The sequence below is a fragment of the Oncorhynchus mykiss genome, chromosome 1, assembly GCF_057628025.1.
Source record: "Oncorhynchus mykiss isolate SJ-2025 chromosome 1, ASM5762802v1, whole genome shotgun sequence".
Taxonomy (NCBI): Eukaryota; Metazoa; Chordata; class Actinopteri; order Salmoniformes; family Salmonidae; genus Oncorhynchus; species Oncorhynchus mykiss.
In genome coordinates this window covers 16,242,785-16,265,116 of record NC_143022.1, presented here as the reverse complement: position 1 = coordinate 16,265,116, position 22,332 = coordinate 16,242,785, and the positions used below count along the sequence as shown (strand labels likewise).

General features: G+C 41.2%; 1 protein-coding gene across 1 annotated transcript in view; it reads left to right on the top strand.

The window, feature by feature from the left end:
- The first annotated feature begins 15,652 nt into the window (after window positions 1-15,652).
- The window catches only part of LOC110486932 (ephrin-A2), a 220,154-nt gene continuing 213,474 nt past the window's right edge, over window positions 15,653-22,332 (top strand). Inside the window, exon 1 of the mRNA XM_021558831.3 lies at window positions 15,653-16,939. Coding sequence (XP_021414506.1) covers window positions 16,800-16,939 — 140 coding nt within the window. The 5' untranslated portion in view covers window positions 15,653-16,799. The remainder of the gene's footprint in view (window positions 16,940-22,332) is intronic.

Sequence of the window (22,332 nt, the reverse complement as noted above, 5' to 3'; positions counted from 1 at the left end):
AACCCTTGCAGTGGTTTTAGTTAAGATAGTTGATGCAAACTAGCTTCTTGCAGAATGCACTCATAAAAAATAACCTCTGTGATGTCCATCTTGCTACTACTTTCTATTGTATTCAAGCGGATACAGTAGTGACGTAGGCAGTGAAGTAGTTCCTCATTACCAAACGAGTGCATCATTGAAAGCAGACCCTAGTCACTGTGTTGCAGAGGGTCGGCTTTTTGAGACTAGTGTTTATGTGAGTGTGCCTCTCACCCATATCTTACTCGGACACCCTCTGCGTTTATCTAACTCTCATATGAAATACTTGGTATTTGGTAGTTTATTAGAATCCCCATTAGCTGTTGAGAAAGCAGAAGCTGCTCTTCCTGGGGTCCACACGAAACATAATACATGACATAATACAGAACATTAATAGACAAGAACAGCTCAAAGACAGAACTACATAAAATAACAATACAACTAATTAATGGACTAGACAAAGCCATATCATTTCATAGGGCATGCTTCATATTAGGATTTGTTTACTTAATATCCAGTGACATGGAGTTGAAGAGGTATTCTTCTCGCCAATATTAGGCATTTGTGTTCTCAGGGATGGTGAAAGCTCCCCCTCTCTCTCTCTCTCTCTCTCTCTCTCTCTCTCTCTCTCTCTCTCTCTCCACCCTCTCTTTCTCTCACACCTCTGTTACTCTCTAAGTCCTAACCCTAACCCTCTCTTTCATGAAAGTGATCTAATGAAAAGGTGTTTCCTACCGATCAAAAGAGAATAACTGTGAATTATGCGTCACAAACAATTATGCGTCACAAACAACTGAGCACTATGCTCGAAACACTCTAGTAAATAACGTACCCTGATATCTATCGACCGACCACTGAATCACTGATATGATATGCTCTGCATGCAAAGATGAAGCAAGTAGAAGCAGGCCCGAGGTACAGAGATATTTTACTGGGGTGTCTACTGTGTTGTATCACCGCTCTATAGACCAATGTGTTTATCACTAAAATTGTTTTCTCACAGGATGCAGTGGAAACATTGAATCTTGTTCCAGGCTCATTTTAAAGGGATGGATTGTCATTACTTTACTGTACAGTAATGGCCCATGTCATCTATCAGCCTGTGTTGCTTTCCCCCATAATTCACTGTGCCTGAAATAGGGCTGTGGTGGTCATGACATTTTGTCAGCCGGTGATTGTCATGTAAATAGCTTCCGGTCTCATGGTAATTGAGCATTAATTAACATAAACATGTTTAGCATCTCTGGCTTCCACATAGACTACAAGCCACTGATGCGGCCATTTGTAACATCTACATTTTAAAAAGTCTAATAAATCTATTTAATATAGCCTACACCATCACAATAAATCCATTATTTATTTTAGGCAGGTCTAAAGAAACATTATGATATGAAGAAAATGTAGCCTATTTCACAAGAGCAGAATAGCATCCTTATGATAGGCCCTGATCTGGCTATGCCATATGGCTGTGGGCTACACTAGTTAATTTAGCAGGCAAGATTTGCTTATAATTCCTGTGGCATTATTTTATATTATTTAATGGTTAGAACAATACAATTTAACATAGCTGAATAAAATAGAAAGGATATTTTCCCCAAGCGATTTCGAAGAGAGTGCACACATGCAGCTATTCTGTGTTGAGTGGTTAACAAAAAAACAGGTCGTCCTATATGCTTAATTTAGAGCTATTTATGCATGCCTTTCATGCAACTTATTTCAAATAATCATTAGTCACATCATGCAGCCTTAGGTTATGTGTTTGGATTTCTAATATATTTTAAGGTTTGAATCACAATTAAAGTTGCAGCTCTGCTCTGTTTCTTACGCAGGCTGCACACACTTCATCAGTCTCTTATTCACAATTTGACAAGCACTTGATAATATTCTCACCCATCAGAATTTTCTCAATTTAATCTGGTCTTTACATATAGCCTACTATATACTGTGTGTGGATTTTTGATTTATTTAGAATGGTCCACCAAAAAAAAAGACATCATCCGTAGCCTGCACTGGAATAGCAAATTGGAGGTTACATCGGGTTACGTTTTTAATATGCCAGGTAGGCTACACCGTTTGTAAAGCGGATCAACGTGCTTAGTCTTAAGAATTTAGCAATACATATAGCAGCACGAGAAGGCTGGGATCCCCTTTTAAATAATGGCCAGTCAAAACTCTGTCTTAACACAATGACTGGGCTTATAGGAACACATTTTTCACTAAGCTCTGTAGGCTATTTTTCACTAAGCTCTGTGGGGCAGCAAGTAACCTAGTGGTTAGAGTGTTGGGCCAGTAACTGAAAGGTTGCTAACCAAATCCCGAGCTAACAATGTAAAAATCTGTCATTCTGCCGCTGAACAAGGCAGTTAACCCACTGTTCCTAGGCCATCATTGTAAATAATAATTTGTTCTTAACTGATTTGCCTAGTTAAATAAAAAAATATGGGCTCTCCAAACATGTTCCAGGTTTGGAGCTATTTGGCCATTTTAATGCCAGCCAGGTAGGATACTCCGATTGCAACGAAATGTGATTAATATTAGGAAAGTTTAGAAGTAAATATACTAAGCGTAGCATTTGCATTGATGTCAGAGTACCAGGCCATTAGGACCTGATGGAGGGACAATAGAGCCCCGAGTACCAGGCAATTAGGACATGATGGAGGGACAATAGAGCTCTGAGTAAAAGGCCATTAGGACCTGATGGACGGACAATAGAGCTCTGAGTACCAGGTCATTAGGATCTGATGGAGGGACAATAGAGCCCTGAGTACCAGGCCATTTGCACCTGATGGAGGGACAATAGAGCCCTGAGTACCAGGCCATTAGGACCTGATGGAGGGACAATAGAGCCCTGAGTACCAGGTCATTAGGACCTGAGGGAGGAACAATAGAGCCCTGAGTACCAGGCCATTAGGACCTGATGGAGAGGCAATAGAGCCATGAGTACCTGCAAAGATTATGGATAGACTGACAAGATACATCATCACTCAATACCTAGGTTTACCTCCACTGTATTCACATCCTACCATACCTTTGTCTGTACATTATACCTTGAAGCTATTTTATCGCCCCCAGAAACCTCCTTTTACTCTCTGTTCCAGACATTCTAGATGACCAATTCTCATACCCTTATCCTACTCCTGCTCTGTTCCTCTGGTGATGTAGAGGTGAATCCAGGCCATGCAGTGCCTAGCTCCACTCCTATTCCCCAGGCGCTCTCTTTTGATGACTTCTGTAACCGTAATAGCCTTGGTTTCATGCATGTTAAAATTAGAAGCCTCCTCCCTAAGTTTGTTTTATTCACTGCTTTAGCACACTCTGCCAACCCGGATGGTCTAGCCGTGTCTGAATCCTGGCTTAGGAAGACCACCAAAAATTCTGAAATTTTCATCCCTAACTACAACATTTTCAGACAAGATAGGTACGGCCAAAGGGGGCGGTGTTGCAATCTACTGCAAAAAATAGCCTGCAGAGTTCTGTCCTACTATCCAGGTCTATACCCAAACAATTTGAACTTCTACTTTTAAAAATCCACCTCTCTAAAAACAAGTCTCTCACCATTACCGCCTGCTATAGACTACCCTCTGCCCCCAGCTGTGCCCTGGACACCATATGTGAACTGATTGCCCCCCATCTATCTTCAGAGCTCGTGCTGCTAGGCGACCTAAACTGGAACATGCTTAACCCCCCCAGCCATCCTACAATCTAAGCTTGATGCCCTCAATCTCACACAAATGATCAATGAACCTACCAGGTACCACCCCAAAGCCGTAAACACGGGCACCCTCATAGATATCATCCTAACCAACTTGCCCTCTAAATACACCTCTGCTGTTTTCAACCAAGATCTCAGCGATCACTGCCTCATTGCCTGCATCCGTAATGGGTCAGCGGTCAAACGACCTCCACTCATCAATGTCAAACACTCCCTGAAACACTTCAGCAAGCAGGCCTTTCTAATCGACCTGGCCGGGGTATCCTGGAAGGATATTGATCTCATCAGTAGAGGATGCCTGGTTATTTTTTTTTAAATGCCTTCCTCACCATCTTAAATAAGTATGCCCCTTTCAAGATATTTAGAACCAGGAACAGATATAGCCCTTGGTTCTCTCCAGACCTGACTGCCCTTAACCAACACAAAAACATCCTATGGCGTTCTGCATTAGCATCAAACAGCCCCTGTTATATGCAACTTTTCAGGGAAGCTAGAAACCAATATAAACAGGCAGTTATGAAAGCCAAGGCTAGCTTTTTCAAGCAGAAATTTGCTTCCTGCAACACAAACTCAAAAAAGTTCTGGGACACTGTAAAGTCCATGGAGAATAAGAACACCTCCTCCCAGCTGCCCACTGCACTGAAGATAGGAAACACTGTCACCACTGATAAATCCACTATAATTGAGAATTTCAAAAAGCATTTTTCTACGACTGGCCATGCTTTCCACCTGGCTACCCCTACCCCGGTCAACAGCACTGCACCCCCCACAGCAACTCGCCCAAGCCTTCCCCATTTCTCCCTCTCCCAAATCCAGTCAGCTAATGTTCTGAAAGAGCTGCAAAATCTGGACCACTAAAAATCAGCCGGGCTAGACAATCTGGACCCTTTCTTTCTAAAATTATCTGCCGAAATTGTTGCCACCCCTATTACTAGCCTGTTCTTTCTAAAATTATCTGCCGAAATTGTTGCCACCCCTATTACTAGCCTGTTCTTTCTAAAATTATCTGCCGAAATTGTTGCCACCCCTATTACTAGCCTGTTCAACCTCTCTTTCGTGTCGTCTGAGATTCTCAAAGATTGGAAAGCAGCTGCAGTCAACCCCCTCTTCAAAGGGGGGGGACACTCTTGACCCAAACTGCTGCAGACTTATATCTATCCTACCCTGCCTTTCTAAGGTCTTCGAAAGCCAAGTCAACAAACAGATTACCGACCATTTAGAATCCCACCATACCTTCTCCGCTATGTAATCTGGTTTCAGAGCTGGTCATGGGTGCACCACAGCCACGCTCAAGGTCCTAAACAATATCTTAACCGCCATCGATAAGAAACAATACTGTCCAGCCGTATTCATTGACCTGGCCAAGGCTTTCGACTCCGTCAATCACCACATCCTCATTGGCAGACTCGACAGCCTTGGTTTCTCAAATGATTGCCTCGCCTGGTTCACCAACTACTTCTCTGATAGAGTTCAGTGTGTCAAATCGGAGGGTCTGTAGTCCGGGCCTCTGGCAGTCTCTATGGGGGTGCCACAGGGTTCAATTCTTGGACCGACTCTCTTCTTTGTATACATCAATGATGTCGCTCTTGCTGCTGGTGAGTCTCTGATCCACCTCTACGCAGAGAACACCATTCTGTATACTTCTGGCTCTTCTTTGGATACTGTGTAAACAAAGCATCCTTCACTCATGTTGCCAAACATACCCTTGTAAAACGGACCATCCTACCAATCCTCGACTTCGGCGATGTCATTTACAAAATAGCCTCCAATACCCTACTCAATAAATTGGATGCAGTCTATCACAGTGCCATCTGTTTTGTCACCAAAGTCCCATATACTACCCACCACTGCGACTTGTACGCTCTCGTTGGCTGGCCCTCGCTTCATACTCGTCGCCAAACCCACTGGCTCCAGGTCATCTACAAGACCCTGCTTGGTAAAGTCCCCCCTTATCTCAGCTCGCTGGTCACCATAGCAGCACCCACCTGTAGAACGCGCTCCAGCAGGTATATCTCTCTGGTCACCCCCAAAACCAATTCTTCCTTTGGCCGCCTCTCCTTCCAGTTCTCTGCTGCCAATGACTGAAACGAACTATAAAAATCTCTGAAACTGGAAACACATCTCCCTCACTAGCTTTAAGCACCAGCTGTCAGAGCAGCTCACAGATTACTGCACCTGTACATAGCCCATCTATAATTTAGCCCAAACAACTACCTCTTTCCCTACTGTATTTTTTATTTTGCTCCTTTGCACCACATTATTTCTATCTCTACTTTGCGCATTCTTCCACTGCAAATCTACCATTCCAGTGTTTTACTTGCTATATTGTATTTACTTCGCCACCATGGCCTTTTTTTGCCTTTATCTCACCTCACTTGCTCACATTGTATATAGACTTATTTTTCTACTGTATTATTGACTGTATGTTTGTTTTACTCCATGTGTAACTCTGTGTTGTTGTATGTGTCGAACTGCTTTGCTTTATCTTGGCCAGGTCGCAATTGTAAATGAGAACTTGTTCTCAACTTGTCTACTTGGTTAAATAAAGGTGAAATAAAAATAAAATGAATTCATGTCTCTCCGCCCTAACAATGGGAGTCGTTGTCCACAAAACGGCACAGCGGACTCCTGCCCATTCTTTTTTTGAATTGGTATATACATCCCATTACTGTAATCCTTTTTGGAATATTCAATGAGGGTTGTTGACTTTAACCACCTGTATTCAATGGAGAGATGCTATGCTACTAGTCTCACCGATGAATATGCATAGCCATCTCTAGACAAGTCCACTATCAGGTGTTTTTTCTCAAAGTTGTCACATGCCCAACTTATATCAGTACACTCATTACAACTTAAGCATTACGAAACTTCTATTCAATCAAATAAACCTCACGTAGGAAATAAGCCATAAAAATGCTGTTGACCAAATTCGACACGCTCTCCTTGACCTCCATACATAAACTCCTAGCTTGGTAGGAGAAACAATGGCGAGAAAAACATTCCACCTGCTGGAGACAGATTTTCCTCTGAGTTGGGCCTCTCTCTTCCTCTCTGGTACTGGCCATTAGCGACTGGCAGTTACAACGTTTGGTAGGCTACTAATAACCATCAATGGAAACAGAGCGCAATTTTGGAGAAGCCAAGTTAGCCGGTCACGTGGACTGCGGTCATGACTCATGACTGCCAGCATGGCGGTAATACAGTCACCATAACAGCCCTAGCTGGAAACGAGAGAGCTACTGTATTTTCCGTTTGGGGTCTATCTGTTGTTGGTTTTTCCACCTGCTACGGTGGTGCAGGCTAAGTTTGTCTGTCTGTCTACCTGTTCAATTCCAGCAAACGAACCATATGGTCGCCCAATCAAAGTACAGCAAACCAGACCCGCCGTATTGTGAGAAAGACCCTCGTGGGTGTCCTCTTCGCTATGCTGGCAGCCGTTACTGCGGACAGGGTGATTTTGACAGAGAAACCCTTCCAAACACAGAGGGAAAGGGTTTGCATTTGGGCAGTGTCTGCTTCACAGTGCTCCTTGGCTCCAATTTCAATCCGGGGATAATCAAGACCAGAGAGGAGGAGAATGAGGGTGGAACTGGAATCAAGTTACAGCAGCCATCATTATTAAGGGCAGTAGATGTCAATTCCGAAAAAACACAGACAAATTGCGGCATAATTGGCAGGGCAATTTTCCGTTCAACTCCCAATGAACCCCTCCTTTTACCTCGCCTCTGTTAGGCCTACACTCTTTTCTCAAACAACTTTCTAATTTCCCCTGTTGTTTTGCAGCAGGGCTACAGCTCCAGCAAAAAGGGTTGGTGGCACAACTGGATTAAAGTAAATAACCCAAAAAGAGCCACTGAAGACGTTCATCATCTGACAAACCTTTAAACATCAACAGAAAACACTACAAAACAATCTTATTTGGGGTATTTCCTGATGATTACCCACTACAGCATTCTTAAAGAGGAAGAGGAACAAAGCAGATCATATGCGATAGATGAAACAAACACAGAAAAGCTGCAAAGTGTGAATGAGCCGAAGCATAGCCACAGGAAGATGTTTGGGGGAGGGGGCTGATCATTTTTGGTGGGGGGCAAGAAAATGTTTTATTTCCGTGCTACAGACAGCTACTGTATTTTCATCTGCTTTACAGGACTAGTAAAGAAGGAAAAAAACGATTAACATGTATTATATTATTATTATCATGTATTTTTTCAGGGGATGCTGCAGCCTCTTCAGCTTCCCGTGTCTATGGGCTGAAGACCGAAGACACCTTCAGCCATTCATTCCTCAGTGAAGTGAAGCCTCTAGCTAGCTGCTGTCTGTTTGCTATAGGGACTGAGTGTGCTGCTCAGGCCTGTTATTCAGGAGAGCCCCTGGAATGAGTCTGTAATTAGATTGTCCTGTTCATGATGCACACAAACACACCACACACTGACTCACTCCCTGGAACTGAGCTGTGCTGGAATGGGCCGAGATAACCCTTCGCTGGCCATACTGCTGGTCCCAAACTGTCTCTGAGTGGTATGCTTTCCTATGGCTGTATGGATACAGTTTTATTTTGTACACACACACACTATGTACATCGAATAATATAATCTTTTTTGGGCAGATTTGTTTTGGTATATATATATATTTTGAGTTTTGAGCTCATGTAAATATGATTTTCTGTGTTTTGAGATTCTCAGATGAGGTACAAATCATTCTCAATCAACCCATTTGAAATATGCCTCCCAAAATAATTAAATAACATATATAACTATATATATATATCTATTATTTAACCTTTATTTAACTCGGCAAGTCAGTTAAGAACAAATTCTTATTGACAATGACGGCATAGGAACAATGGGTTAACTGCCTTGTTCAGGGGCTGTTAACCCACTGTTCCTAGGGTTAACTGCCTTGTTCAGGGGCTGTTAACCCACTGTTCCTAGGGTTAACTGCATTGTTCAGGGGCTGTTAACCCACTGTTCCTAGGGTTAACTGCATTGTTCAGGGGCTGTTAATCCACCGTTCCCAGGGTTAACTGCATTGTTCAGGGGCTGTTAACCCACTGTTCCTAGGGTTAACTGCCTTGTTCAGGGGCTGTTAACCCACTGTTCCTAGGGTTAACTGCCTTGTTCAGGGGCTGTTAACCCACTGTTCCTAGGGTTAACTGCCCCTGAATGATGTTTGGATGCATGCTGAGTTGTTCCATCTCCATGATGCTCTATGTAGGTATTGAAAAGGGCATGATACTTATGTCAGATTCAGCACAATCTAGAATTCATCACAATATAAGAATTGAGCTTTGCTGACATAGGCAAATATATTGAAACAGTATAATCTTTGAATTTCTGAGTTCTTTTCATAAGATGTCTACAGTCAAATCTGTAACACCTACAATTTTAAAACTTGCATAAATCTTGCATACATTTCTGCGAGCGTTTCAGAAAAGTCCACAGTAGAATCTGCAAACACAGCATTTGGGTAGTTCTGTGTCCATGTAATAGCCATGATGATCAACAGGGGGTGCACAATATCAAAAAGACATTGAGGAACAGACGGGTGGGCCAGCAGGTAAAATAACTTCATGCAGTAGAATGGAGTGATTCTTCACCATCTGCAAGCTGTAGACATCAGTGAAAGCCAATGCCACAAGGGTTGAACATGTTTTATGAATTGATGAAATAATTACAACCTCTAGTATTCCATCTTTAAACTGTCGTAAATGCTTTAATTAGGTTAAATTAACGTTAAATTAACGTTCAACAGATGGAATTGATTAGTACGGCTTGCCATTTGTGACCCATGTAAGGAATAAAATACACAAGTACACTGTGAGACTGTTCTAACTCAGAGTCGAGTTCACTGTTTAGCAAAAGCACTGTAATTATTGACTCAACTGTGATTTGCAGTTAATCCATTGGGCTGGTGACTCAGTCTCAGACAGGGGGACACTTGTGCGTGCTTGCAAGGACACATTATATACAAATTTATGGGCTTTGGCCGGTGCGATATGATATTAACATTTCTATGTCCGGGTTTTAGTTGTCAGCTCCCATGTGTCTCCAATTGAACTTTCAGTCGTTTCAGTGACTTAATGCAATTTAACGTTTCACACATAGTTCTGCCCATAAAATGTGGTTGGATAGAAGAAGGAAAATATCAGTGATTTAAAGAGGTCATTATCACTCATAGCATAAGCTCAGTCTGGCTCCGGTGGAATGTTTTCCCAATGTTGCAGTGCCAACATGCCTGTGATATTTCTACCAGGGCTTTGACCCCTGACCTGATGACCTTAACACACAGCTACAGGGAGAGAGGTTGGCCTACATTGTGTTGGAAAGTTCAAACGCAGGAGGCATGGTCTGTGTCACTGACACTCACTAGAACTAGGAGAGGGGGCCCAACGGTTTCTTTGGTTACAAACGCAGCCAGCTTTAGAACAGCACTATGGAGGACCCAGCAACTAAAAACAAGCAGGCCTCCTGCTGATGGACTCTTTACATGTCAGCGATGTCGAAGCCTCGCTGTGAGACAAAGTCCAGGTATTTTGATGATATCACTGCTCAGTCTTTCATCAGACACTTGCTCCAAAATGATGTAGAGACCACCAATACCGCTGGGTATACTGCCCTGCAAGCAAACTCTCACCAACTTTGACAAGTCTCACGTTCCTCCAACTTGTTTTGGTTGTGAAAACAGATTGTATATCAGTATTACGCATTACCCATTTGTGGGGTGTAGCAGTACAGTATGTTTGTGTGTCTCTCTCTGTGTGTGTGTGTCTCTCTCTCTCTGTGTGTGTGTGTGCCTGTGTGAGTGTCTCTCTCTCTCGCTGTGTCTGTCTCTCTCTCTCTCTCTGTGTGTGTCTCTGTGTTTTTGTCTGTCTGTCTGTCTGTCTCTCTCTCTCTCTCTCTGTATGTCTCTCTGTGTGTGTGTGTGTGTGTGTGTGTCTCTCTCTCTCTCTCTGTGTATCTCTCTTTCTGTGTGTGTGTGTCTCTCTCTCTCTCTCTGTGTGAGTCTCTCTCTCTCTCTGTGTGTGTGTGTGTGTGTGTGTTTGTGTGTCTGTGTCTCTCTCTCTCTGTGTGTGTGTCTCTCTCTATTTGTGTGTGTGTGTGTCTCTCTCTCTCTGTGTGTGTGTGTGTGTCTCTCATTGTGTGTCTCACCACTTCTAAGTTGAAATAAAGTGCTCTATCATAAGCTCCTCCGCTGCCCAATTCAACAATGACTGTGTTGCAGACTTTATTAAATAGGTATGTTAACTTGTCTCCTTCTAGTATTGTTTTACACACTCAGCGGTTGCTGGCGTGTGCCTCCCATCGTTTGGGAAAGAAAAAACAGATGTGGCCTCTTGTCTATTTGTCCTACCCACATCTTTCTTCAGGGCAATATACATTTCCAACTGACTGCTTTTGTGAAGGAGACCTATTAGGCTCCGTCGTTTGTTTCCTTTTGTCGTAACGTGTGAAATGAAACTTAGACACATTGACGGGGACAATATATTCGATAGAACCCGGCCATGATGATATGGTGTGGTAGTGTCATCAGTGCCCGAAGCTTCACGTGATGAGACTTTCCGTTGCCAAAAATGTACATGTTCACTGAGCTAAGACAGACAAAAACAGCAAGACCCAGTGATTGTTCAGACAGGCAGAGAATCATCTGGGACTGATTTCCCAAAGTAGGGCACAGAGACCTCTACTGGTTATGAGAAGTCAAGTTTTGGGGAGGCTCTTCTTCCTCTAAATTCGCAAATGTGGTCAGCCACCTACTTCCATGTGTAACACAACACACAATTTGGCCTTTGTTTGAAACACTTGTCAGAACCCTCTGGTTTTTCTATATTTCTATAGCTCTACCTGCCTCTCTCCACAGGCGGCATCATGAGACCTGTGGTTCTTGACTTGTCCTCTCTGAGCTTGTGCGGTTTGAAGTTTTCACAAATAGGCCCATGCAGGGTGACAGTCTCTGACAATTAATTGACCCAGCCGCTGGCCTTTGCATCTCGTGTAACCCCAGAAGTGATGTAATTAGAGTCTTAAAGCCTTTAGGGCTGGGGCAGGACCCTGCTTCTATTGTCATCTGTCTGTGGCGAGTGGCGCATTCACTCGTTATGTCTGTGTGTCAAAATAAATATACTTCCTCTTTAAAACCATATGGTTGGAGTCAATCCATTATTGATTCATTCTAAACACAGTCTATCTAGGTGGAGGAAAACAACTGCCATCCAAGTCAAGAGTTTTTTAGGGAGGCTGATGTGCAGCATATCTAGGATTCCATCTGAAAGGTGTATAGTGGCTTCCTCTAGTCAGCTTCTCTTCTTTATCTCTCCTAACCCTAACACTAAGGAGATAGGGGTTTCCTTGAGCCCGTTGAAACATAGGGTACATTTTCATATTGAGTAGCACTTCATTTTGTGATGCAGAAATTACTAGGTAATTGCAAAAATAATTGCATGTCAACATTTTTATTACACAGTAAACAACCCATAAACTAGAAAAGGTTTCCTGAAGAAAACCTAGTAATCAGTGCTCCATACAGTAGCAGCAGATCCAGAAGCTGGCTTCTAGCCTAGGGGTGCACTACCTTCATTTATACATCAGGAATGGCTTACTCAGGGAACCTTCCTCAGAGCTCTTTAGATAGCACGGGATTCCTGTGAACATGTTAATGTGCTTTTGCTGCTGTGTAACAGGCAGACACTTTTCCTCTGCTCTCTGTGGCAAAACGACCTGCCCGAACTAGAATCATTTCACATAGCTTTGGCCAAAGGATGTCGGGCGCCTAGCGACCTATGCATTTATGTATGGAACCCTCTGAAACTTTAATACTGGTGCGCCATTAATCTATGTGTCATTTTTAAAAGCATGAATTAAAGTTTCATTTGTATTTTTCTTCCCCTCCGCCCTCTATCTTTCTCCCTGGTTAGCCCTGTCCACCAGCCGCCTGCCCAGTCGGTTAAATATTTATCACGTTGTTTGGAACACTCGCTCTCCCCTTTGCCCTCGAGATATCGGAGCGCCGCTCACTGACTCCAGGGGAGGAACAGAGGCCCAAAGAGAGAAAGAGAGAGAGGGAAAAAGAGAAGAGAAGTTTGAGATTCATGGGACTCACAAACAGTGACAAGTGAGAAACCCTTAATCGACAGCAGATCACAACTGTGACTGACTGTACAAAACATTAGGAACACCTTCCTATTATTGAGATTGCAACCCCTTTTGACCTCGGAACAGCCTCAATTCATCAGGGCAGGGACTCTTATAGGTGATGAAAAAGCATTACACAGGGATGCTGTCCCATGTTGACTCCAAAGCTTCCCACAGTTGTGTCAAGTTGGCTGGATGTCCATTGGGTGGTGGACCATTCTTGATACACACAGGAAACTGTTGAGTGTGAAAAATCCAGCAGTGTTGCAGTTTTTTTGGCACACATACACAATCCATGTCTGAATTGTCTCAATGCTTAAAAATCCTGTCTCCTCCCCTTCACCTGTCTCATCCCCTTCATCTACACTGATTTTAGGGGCTTTAACAAGTTACATCAATAAGGGATGATAGCTTTCACTTGGATTCACATGATCAGCCATGGAAAAAGAGCAGATGTTCTTAATGTTTTGTATATTAATTGTATATGCACACACACACACACACACACACACACACACACACACACACACACACACACACACACACACACACACACACACAAATCTAATCAAATGTATTTATATAGCCCTTCGTACATCAGCTGATATCTCAAAGTGCTGTACAGAAACCCAGCCTAAAACCCCAAACAGCAAGCAATGCAGGTGTAGAAGCACAGTGGCTAGGAAAAACTCCCTAGAAAGGAGGCCACACACACACACACACACACACACATTTTGTTATTCTATCCTTGTGGGGGCCTAAAATGTATTTCCATTCAAAATCTGATTTTCCCTAACTCCAAACCCTAAACCCTAAACCTAACATCTAACCCTAACAGCTAAACCTAACATCTAAACCTAACATCTAACCCTAACGTCTAAACCTAACATCTAACCCGAACAGCTAAACCTAACATCTAAACCTAACATCTAACCCTAACAGCTAAACCTAATTATCTAACCCTAACATCTAAACCTAACATCTAACCCTAACAGCTAAACCTAACATCTAACCCTAACATCTAACCCTAACATCTAACCCTAACAGCTAAACCTAACATCTAAACCTAACATCTAACCCTAACATCTAAACCTAACATCTAACCCTAACAGCTAAACCTAACATCTAAACCTAACATCTAACCCTAACAGCTAAACCTAATTATCTAACCCTAACATCTAAACCTAACATCTAACCCTAACAGCTAAACCTAACATCTAACCCTAACATCTAACCCTAACATCTAACCCTAACAGCTAAACCTAACATCTAAACCTAACATCTAACCCTAACATCTAAACCTAACATCTAACCCTAACAGCTAACCCTAACATCTAAACCTAACATCTAACCCTAACAGCTAAACCTAACATCTAACCCTAACATCTAACCCTAACATCTAACCCTAACAGCTAAACCTAACATCTAAACCTAACATCTAACCCTAACATCTAAACCTAACATCTAACCCTAACAGCTAAACCTAATATCTAAACCTAACATCTAAACCTAACATCTAACCCTAACAGCTAAACCTAACATCTAACCCTAACATCTAAACCTAACATCTAAACCTAACATCTAACCCGAACAGCTAAACCTAACATCTAAACCTAACATCTAACCCTAACAGCTAAACCTAATATCTAACCCTAACATCTAAACCTAACATCTAACCCTAACAGCTAAACCTAACATCTAACCCTAACATCTAAACCTAACATCTAACCCGAACAGCTAAACCTAACATCTAAACCTAACATCTAAACCTAACATCTAACCCTAACAGCTAAACCTAATATCTAACCCTAACAGCTAAACCTAACATCTAAACATAATATCTAAACCTAACATCCAACCCTAACAGCTAAACCTAACATCTAAACCTAACATCTAAACCTAACATCTAACCCTAACAGCTAAACCTAACATCTAAACCTAACATCTAACCCTAACATCTAACCCTAACAGCTAAACCTAACATCTAACCCTAACATCTAAACCTAACATCTAACCCTAACAGCTAAACCTAACATCTAAACCTAACATCTAACCCTAACATCTAACCCTAACAGCTAAACCTAACATCTAACCCTAACAGCTAAACCTAACATCTAACCCTAACAGCTAAACCTAATATCTAAACCTAACATCTAACCCTAACATCTAAACCTAACATCTAAACCTAACAGCTAAACCTAACATCCAACCCTAACAGCTAAACCTAACATCTAAACCTAACATCTAAACCTAACATCTAACCCTAACAGCTAAACCTAACATCTAAACCTAACATCTAACCTGAAAATAGTATTTTCATGGGGCCATAGGAAATGTCCCACATAGGGAGAATTTTCCTTATTTTACTATACCTAAATCCCTAAATCCCCCAGTCCCCACAAGGATAGAATAACCAACACACACACACACACACACACACACACACACACACACACACACACACACTAACCACATATGCTGCTGCTACACACACAAACACAGATTATTAATTTAACAGTTATTTTGCAAATGACTAAATCACATCACCATAACAAGTGGATGAAAATCCTAATGTAAAAATATTTCATTAGCCCGAGAGGCATTTTTACAGGATGAAAAAATGTATACAAATAGTTGGCACATACAAATATACATGTTTGGCTATAATTGTAGGCTAGTTATAAGCTTTTCATAACCTGATAACAGTATCCACAACTATTCTGAAACTTTCTGAAATTTGAAGGGTCCTAGAAGTTTTGGGGCTCCTATCTGTCCGGTGTCTCAGCCCCGCCCAGCTGTCTGGAGGAGCCGTGAATGGAGAGAGTGCGGCGGCCAGAGGAAGCAAGCCATGTGCTAAAGGAGGAACAGGAGAAAAACCACCGTGACTAAAAAGGGGGGAAATAATGTCAGCTCCACTGGTCTGTACACCACACACAGGGACGACAGTAGAGCGATACCAGACACGAAGTGAAATTGGCCTTTTCTCCACAGCAACCCCAAACGACACAGGAATAGCAGCAGCAGCAACTTCGCAATTGATGCGGTGTTCCAGTTTCTCCACATCATGCTTTGGTAGTGGCGTTGCATGGATGACGCAGTAAACGCGTATCAAGAAGGCAATTTATCATATTGATAACTTTTGTCTGAGAATAAAACTGAGGACAGTAACCACGGACGACATGAAATAGTTGCGGAGAAGAGCAGGACGTTTCTTGTGAGACTTGGATTTATATCCCTCTGCTGCAACATTGTGATATTTTGAGTTTCTTCTGAAAGAACAAGAATCGGTCGCTTGACTGAAACATCTCACAAAACGGACCGAAAAACATTGCGTTGAACGGACATCGTCAAACGTGCAAATGTTTAGAATAAAAAGCATATTGATTTGGAAGACCATAAGTTCTATTTACGACGAGGAAAGTTTTAGAAAGTAGCCTATGCCATGCTGGAAAGGAATGGATTTAAAGGACAAACAACTGTATACTTGGCGTCAGTGAATATCAAACAAGATATGATGAATGTCGTGCAATGTGTTCAAATAAGGCATTCATCACTTACAGTTATTGAAGAAAATGGATTTGAATAGTTATTGTAAGGGCTTGCCGTGCAAAAGGAGATCAACGAGCTGAGTCACACATTGATGAACCTTCATGGAACATAATCAAATGTAACGTCATAGTCAGTGCTGCATCTGCTTGGACTTCTCACTAATGTTCTCACCATTGGGAATGTATAGCTACATGGGTCTACATTGTAAATCTTCAACTGAAGACGAAAAACTGCGGCCGAGAGCACCTGGAATGTGAATGTGGACCGCAAACAACCTCGTGCATCATGAATAACACCAGGTCCATTTGAACAGCAGTGGAAAACACTGTAGTTGAATCAGTATAACTTATAGACAACAACGCGACGAATTATATAGCCCTGTACTCGTAATGGACAAGAACTGTTTAGCTTTTCAAATGGAGTTGACTCTTATGGTTGTTGCCCTCTTATCTTGGGTCGCGGTATGGGCGGACGATAGCAAAATAATATCAGACAGATATGCAGTCTACTGGAACAGCACGAACCACAGGTAAGGAATTGTACAAGTCAACTTTCAGTGATGTGAATTTACATTTTTGGATAGATCATCCGTGAATCCCGCTTCAAAAGATCCGGACATATAGACTAAGCTAAAAAAAAACGTCTCCACAAATAGCCCAGCGCATTCAAAAGCCCCTTAATAACCATGCTCACCTTATCCCAATGAAGTTTCCCCCACAACGTTCATTCTTTGACTAGGCCTAGAAAAAGTTTAAATTCCTTCTTTAACAAAACCTAATACTTTTTCTTACGGAGATACATTTGACCTGCACGTTTTAGTTATTTATCCCAGGGGTTGCTTCTATTCATTAGGCCTAATTAAATCACTTAAATAACTCTTGTTGTTTTTACCCCAATTATCACATCTCCCTGTGTAAAAAAAAACCCAGACCCCTCAAGGCATGATTTAACTTGATTTATGACATATAGCCAGGCTTTCAGGATTCACATTCACAACGTTTTCACATTGCGTTCAACATGCATTGTGTTGTTAGTTTTTGATTAAGAAGTTGCATTTGAAGTGTGATAAAATACTGCATGCCTAGGCTAAATATGACTTATAAACTAAGACTATAGCGATCTCCACTAAGATACACATCACTGCAAAACTCTGATTAAAATGCTTAATACATGCAGTTACATGTACACAGCTCTACCATAAACCATGTCATTCTATTGACATGCAACGTTTTGGTCTCACAGAATATCACACACTTGTTTCATTTTATCTCCTCAGTTCACTCCAGAGCACTGTTGATGTTTGCATATTTTGTTCTGGAGCTGTAGGAATTATTTTTTAAACATGAAATAGCTCTTTCCAATTAGTTAATAAAATAAAGAAGGTAAAGATCAATAATAGCGTGAAGACATTAAGAAGGAGATTCCATAAGTTTTGAACTCTTGTGAAATTGTTTGTGCTGGGACTTGCAATATTCTAAGCATTGGAACTATGCCAGTAGAACTTAGAAAGGTTTAATCAGACTTAATTCCTTGTAATGTTTAGAGAGCAATTTTCTGTCAAAAACAAGCTTTTGTGGTAAGTTTTACCACAATTTATGAAGATGATTGTGTATAGATTATGAGCTAATTTCTCAAATTAGGGCTCCTGATTTGCGCGGCGGTCTAAGGCACTGCATGTCAGTGCTAGAGGCATTACTACAGACCTTGGTTCGGTTCCAGGCTGTATCACAACCGGCCGTGGTTGGAGTCCCATAGGGCGGCGCACAATTGGCCCAGCATCGTCCAGGTTAGGGGTAGGCCGTCATTGTAAATAAGAATATGTTCTTAACTGTCTTGCCTAGCTAAATAAAGGTTAAATAAATAAAAAATATAAAAAATCTCCTTAAAAATCAAGAGATTTTTTCATGGCAGAGTACAGAGGTGAAACAAAAGAAAGAAAATGAAATATGTCTACATATTTGGAGCATGTTGAATTAATTAGTTATTCCTTTCTCTTTTTCTTCTCCCTGCATTTTTGGGAAGGGCCTTAAGTAAGCATTTCACTGTTAGTCTACACCCTGTTGTTTACAAGGCATGTGACAAATACATTTTGATTTGATGAGCAAACATAACACCGTATTCAGAATGGATTCCAGTGCAACACAATCCATCCATGGCTGCTTCAAGCACAGGAGGCTGCTGAGGGGAAGACGGCTCATAATAATGGCCGTAACGGAGCGTATGGAATGGAATCAAACATATGGAAACCATGTGTTTGATGTATTTGATACCATTCCACCAATTCCGCTGCAGCCATTATCATGAGCCTGTCCTCGCCAATTAAGGTGCCACAAACCTCCTGTGGCTTCAAGACCGCCTTACTTTTGTAGAACTGGAAATAACTTGTCTTGGCTATGCAGAAATGACTGTTTGAAGCCCAAGTGGAGCTTTTTGGATGACCGTGAATTTGCTTCCTTGTCACATAACAGTGACCTTTGCGGATTCCTACACAAAAAGCAAAAATCATGTGAGAGGTACATGAGTCTCCTGTATACTTCTATAAAGGGGATTAAAGTTGTATACATCATTGATAACCTAGTGGCTTTGGCAATAGTAGTACTTGGGTTCGTTTTTTAAAGCCAATTGTTAAGTGGTGTTGGAATAAGAATCTGTCTTTTCCCATAGCAATCATAGAATGCTGTAAGCAGAATTGTAAAAAAAAATCCTCATTCACCTTAACACCTTAACATTTAAATAAAAATGTGTGATGAAAAAGCAATAGACATGTGTCACGCCCTGACCGTAGAGACTTTTTTTATTTTCTATTTGGTTAGGTCAGGGTGTGACTTGGGTGGGCAAGTTTATGTTTCTATTTCTTTGATTGGCCTAGTATGGTTCCCAATCAGAGGCATCTGTTTATCGTTGTCTCTGATTGGGGATCATACTTAGGCAGCCCTTTTTCCCACCTTCAGTTGTGGGATCTTGATTTTGTTAGTTGCTGTGTAGCCTGCAGAACTTTACGTTCGTTTATCTTTTGTTGTTTTTTGGTGTTCATCAAAATAAAGAAAGAAAGAAAGAAAGATGTACGCTTACCACGCTGCAACTTGGTCTCATTCCAACAACGGACGTAAAAACATGTAATATACATGTAATAGTTGTTTTATTTGTATGACTTCAGGAAAACTTTCTGTTGATTGAAAACAAAATAGCCAATTACAGAAATGTATGAATTAAAACAGTTCATATGTAATATTGTTTGGTTGTTGATCTTAGAAGGTTTTTCCAACTATCTGTGATGTGGTTTATATTATGTGGTATTAGAGAGGCTAGAAAATCAGACGCATAGGAAGGATTAAAAGAAGAATAGGCTAGTATGGCTTCAGCGTTTACAAGTAAGGGGCCTTAGTGAGGAATCAGATACACTGACATACCCTGCTCCACATCTTCAAACACAAACTATTGAAATGTCTACTTCTTCACTTGATTTCTACGCCACAGATACAATTTGCATCACAAATTCAATCCAAATAGTATAACGATCCATCTGTGTATTGATTGGTGTATTGCTGTATCACGGTTGCATTTCTTTGAATTGATTTGATATTGACCTCAGTAAGCGATATCAAAGTATAATCTCTTAACTGATCTTGAGCGGCAGGTAGCCCTGCGGTTAAGAGCGTTGGGCGAGTAATCAAATCCCAGAGGCGACTAGGTGAAAAATCTGTCGATGTGTCCTTGAGAAAGGCACTTAACCCTAATTGCTCCTGTACGTCTCTCTGGTCTGCTAAATGACTAAAATGTAAAAATGATCTATACAAAATGATTAAATGCATTTTAACAACATATTCCCGGATAACTGTAATTTCATATCGCAGTGTCCGTTACAAAATTAGTAGTTTGAATAATCAAGTCTTACCTTAGCACACATTTATTAAGGATATTGCTTTATGTAAATCTTATTGCCCAAATCGATTTGTTTTATTGGGGACTTATGAAATGGTATATTTTTTTTAGATTGGAACAATATTTGTAGTTCTTAAACATCTTTCTTATTGCCCGAGTTTTATATGCGAAGCTCTGGAATTTTTATAAATGCTAAATTTACATTTGTAAAAAAATCACTGCGCATAGAGTGGATGAAATGCGCTGAAAATGATTTGTTTTTATAAGGACCTTCCCTTGTAATCAGTTGAACAGCCACTGACATGGCACTGTCATCCGTATTTTCATATGTACTCTACTCACAGGGCTTCGGCATGTTGTCATTGCTATGTAACTTATGAGTAAATTGAATAGCTATTAGCTGTGCCACACGGAAAGCTATCTGACTGATTTACTCTAATAAATAATAAAAATTGATACTGTCGCTCTCCATTCTGCTTACTAAACTTAACGCCATGCTTTGTTATATCTGCTTTCCTCATAAGGTCCCCTCCTTTCTGACCTAGTTTCACTAAGGTTATTGGGGAGTATTGAAGGGAAATGGTAGTGGTAGCTGGTCTGGGAGGACACACCAGATTATATAGTACTCAATGATTGTAGTTTTTTTTGGAAGCTTTGAAGTCTATGACGAAGGGAACACTTTTGAAATCATGAAAATCGGCTTGAGGTGGTATGACCTTGGAGTTTGTGGCTGTGCAATGGTAGCTTGGGGTTCCTGTAGGTGGCGTTGGATAGGTTTTGCTCTGCTCAGCAACATTGTCCGCCATTTTCTCATTCATGGTAGGAAGACCTTCATTTTTGATGTGTCGAGAGCCAAGACAAAGGAACGGGGACGATGATTGCAGCAAGTTACCAATAACCGTTTCATTGTGTCAAATGGTTTTCAAGCTAAATTGAATCTAGCTTGAACTACAGTCAATTATCAATTGGTGTTGACAGATAGTTTGTCTACGTTAAAACAAGAATTTAATAAGAAAATTCAGAACTTTAATCGCCTTCACAATGTAATAATGAGTTCCATGCTTTAACCTCACACCTTTGAAAGTGAAGAAGCATCACTTGGCTCAATGCCAAAACTGATGGACAAGGGGAGAGAACCGGAATGAATCGCATGTTTTCTTCCCACAATGCTCTGCTCACATTCACCAATGGGCCGATTTAAATATATATATATATATGTCCTCTGAATACAGGACTAGAACCACTGCCTTTTAAGGACTAAGTAGCTGATTTTAGAGCAGTTTAAAGAAACGTTAAAATACATACATTTGTATTTGTTATTGATGTAGAATTCATGTTTTTGCTTATGCTGGGTAGAAAAAGCGAGGTTGTAAAAGTGCCATGTTTCTCATGGTTCCAACAGTACATATACAGGTAGTGGTTGTCCCCAAAGGGTTTCTTCCTCCTCTGTTGGTACTGCTGTTATGTCTACTACAATTTGTTGTGCATTTCTACTGTAGCTCATTTCTTGTATTTGTAACACAAAAATGACAAAAATGTAATGAAAAGTTACATTTGTTAGCTACAGTAAAAATGAAATTCCTGTTTAATTGTTTTAAGGCTTCAGATATGAAGACATGGCATCGGTGTCTAAGCGCTGAATGAAGTGTAATGCATTGTGTTTCTCTAATGGGGTTCTGCATTGAAACCACACTGGCCCCTCACACACAGGCAGCAGCAAACTGTCCTAAATCTGTTCCCAGTTTATCTATCTAGTCATTTGACATTAATTGAGTTTTCAATTTAAATTGGACAGCACTTTACGGGTCACTTGGTCTGGGTGTGTACAACTCAGCATCCCTCTATGCGCTCGTAATTCATTTGATGTTTCATGAGTGGCGCATGCAATGCCACCCCTACTTCTCTGTGTATGAAATCTACAATTCCTTGGATAACACAATGCACTCTACTGTTTTGTTAAAACCCATACCTCTTTAATGGGAGACCTGTTTCTGAAGGTCAAAAACCAATGCCTCTTTCTCGCCAGTACTTCATGACATG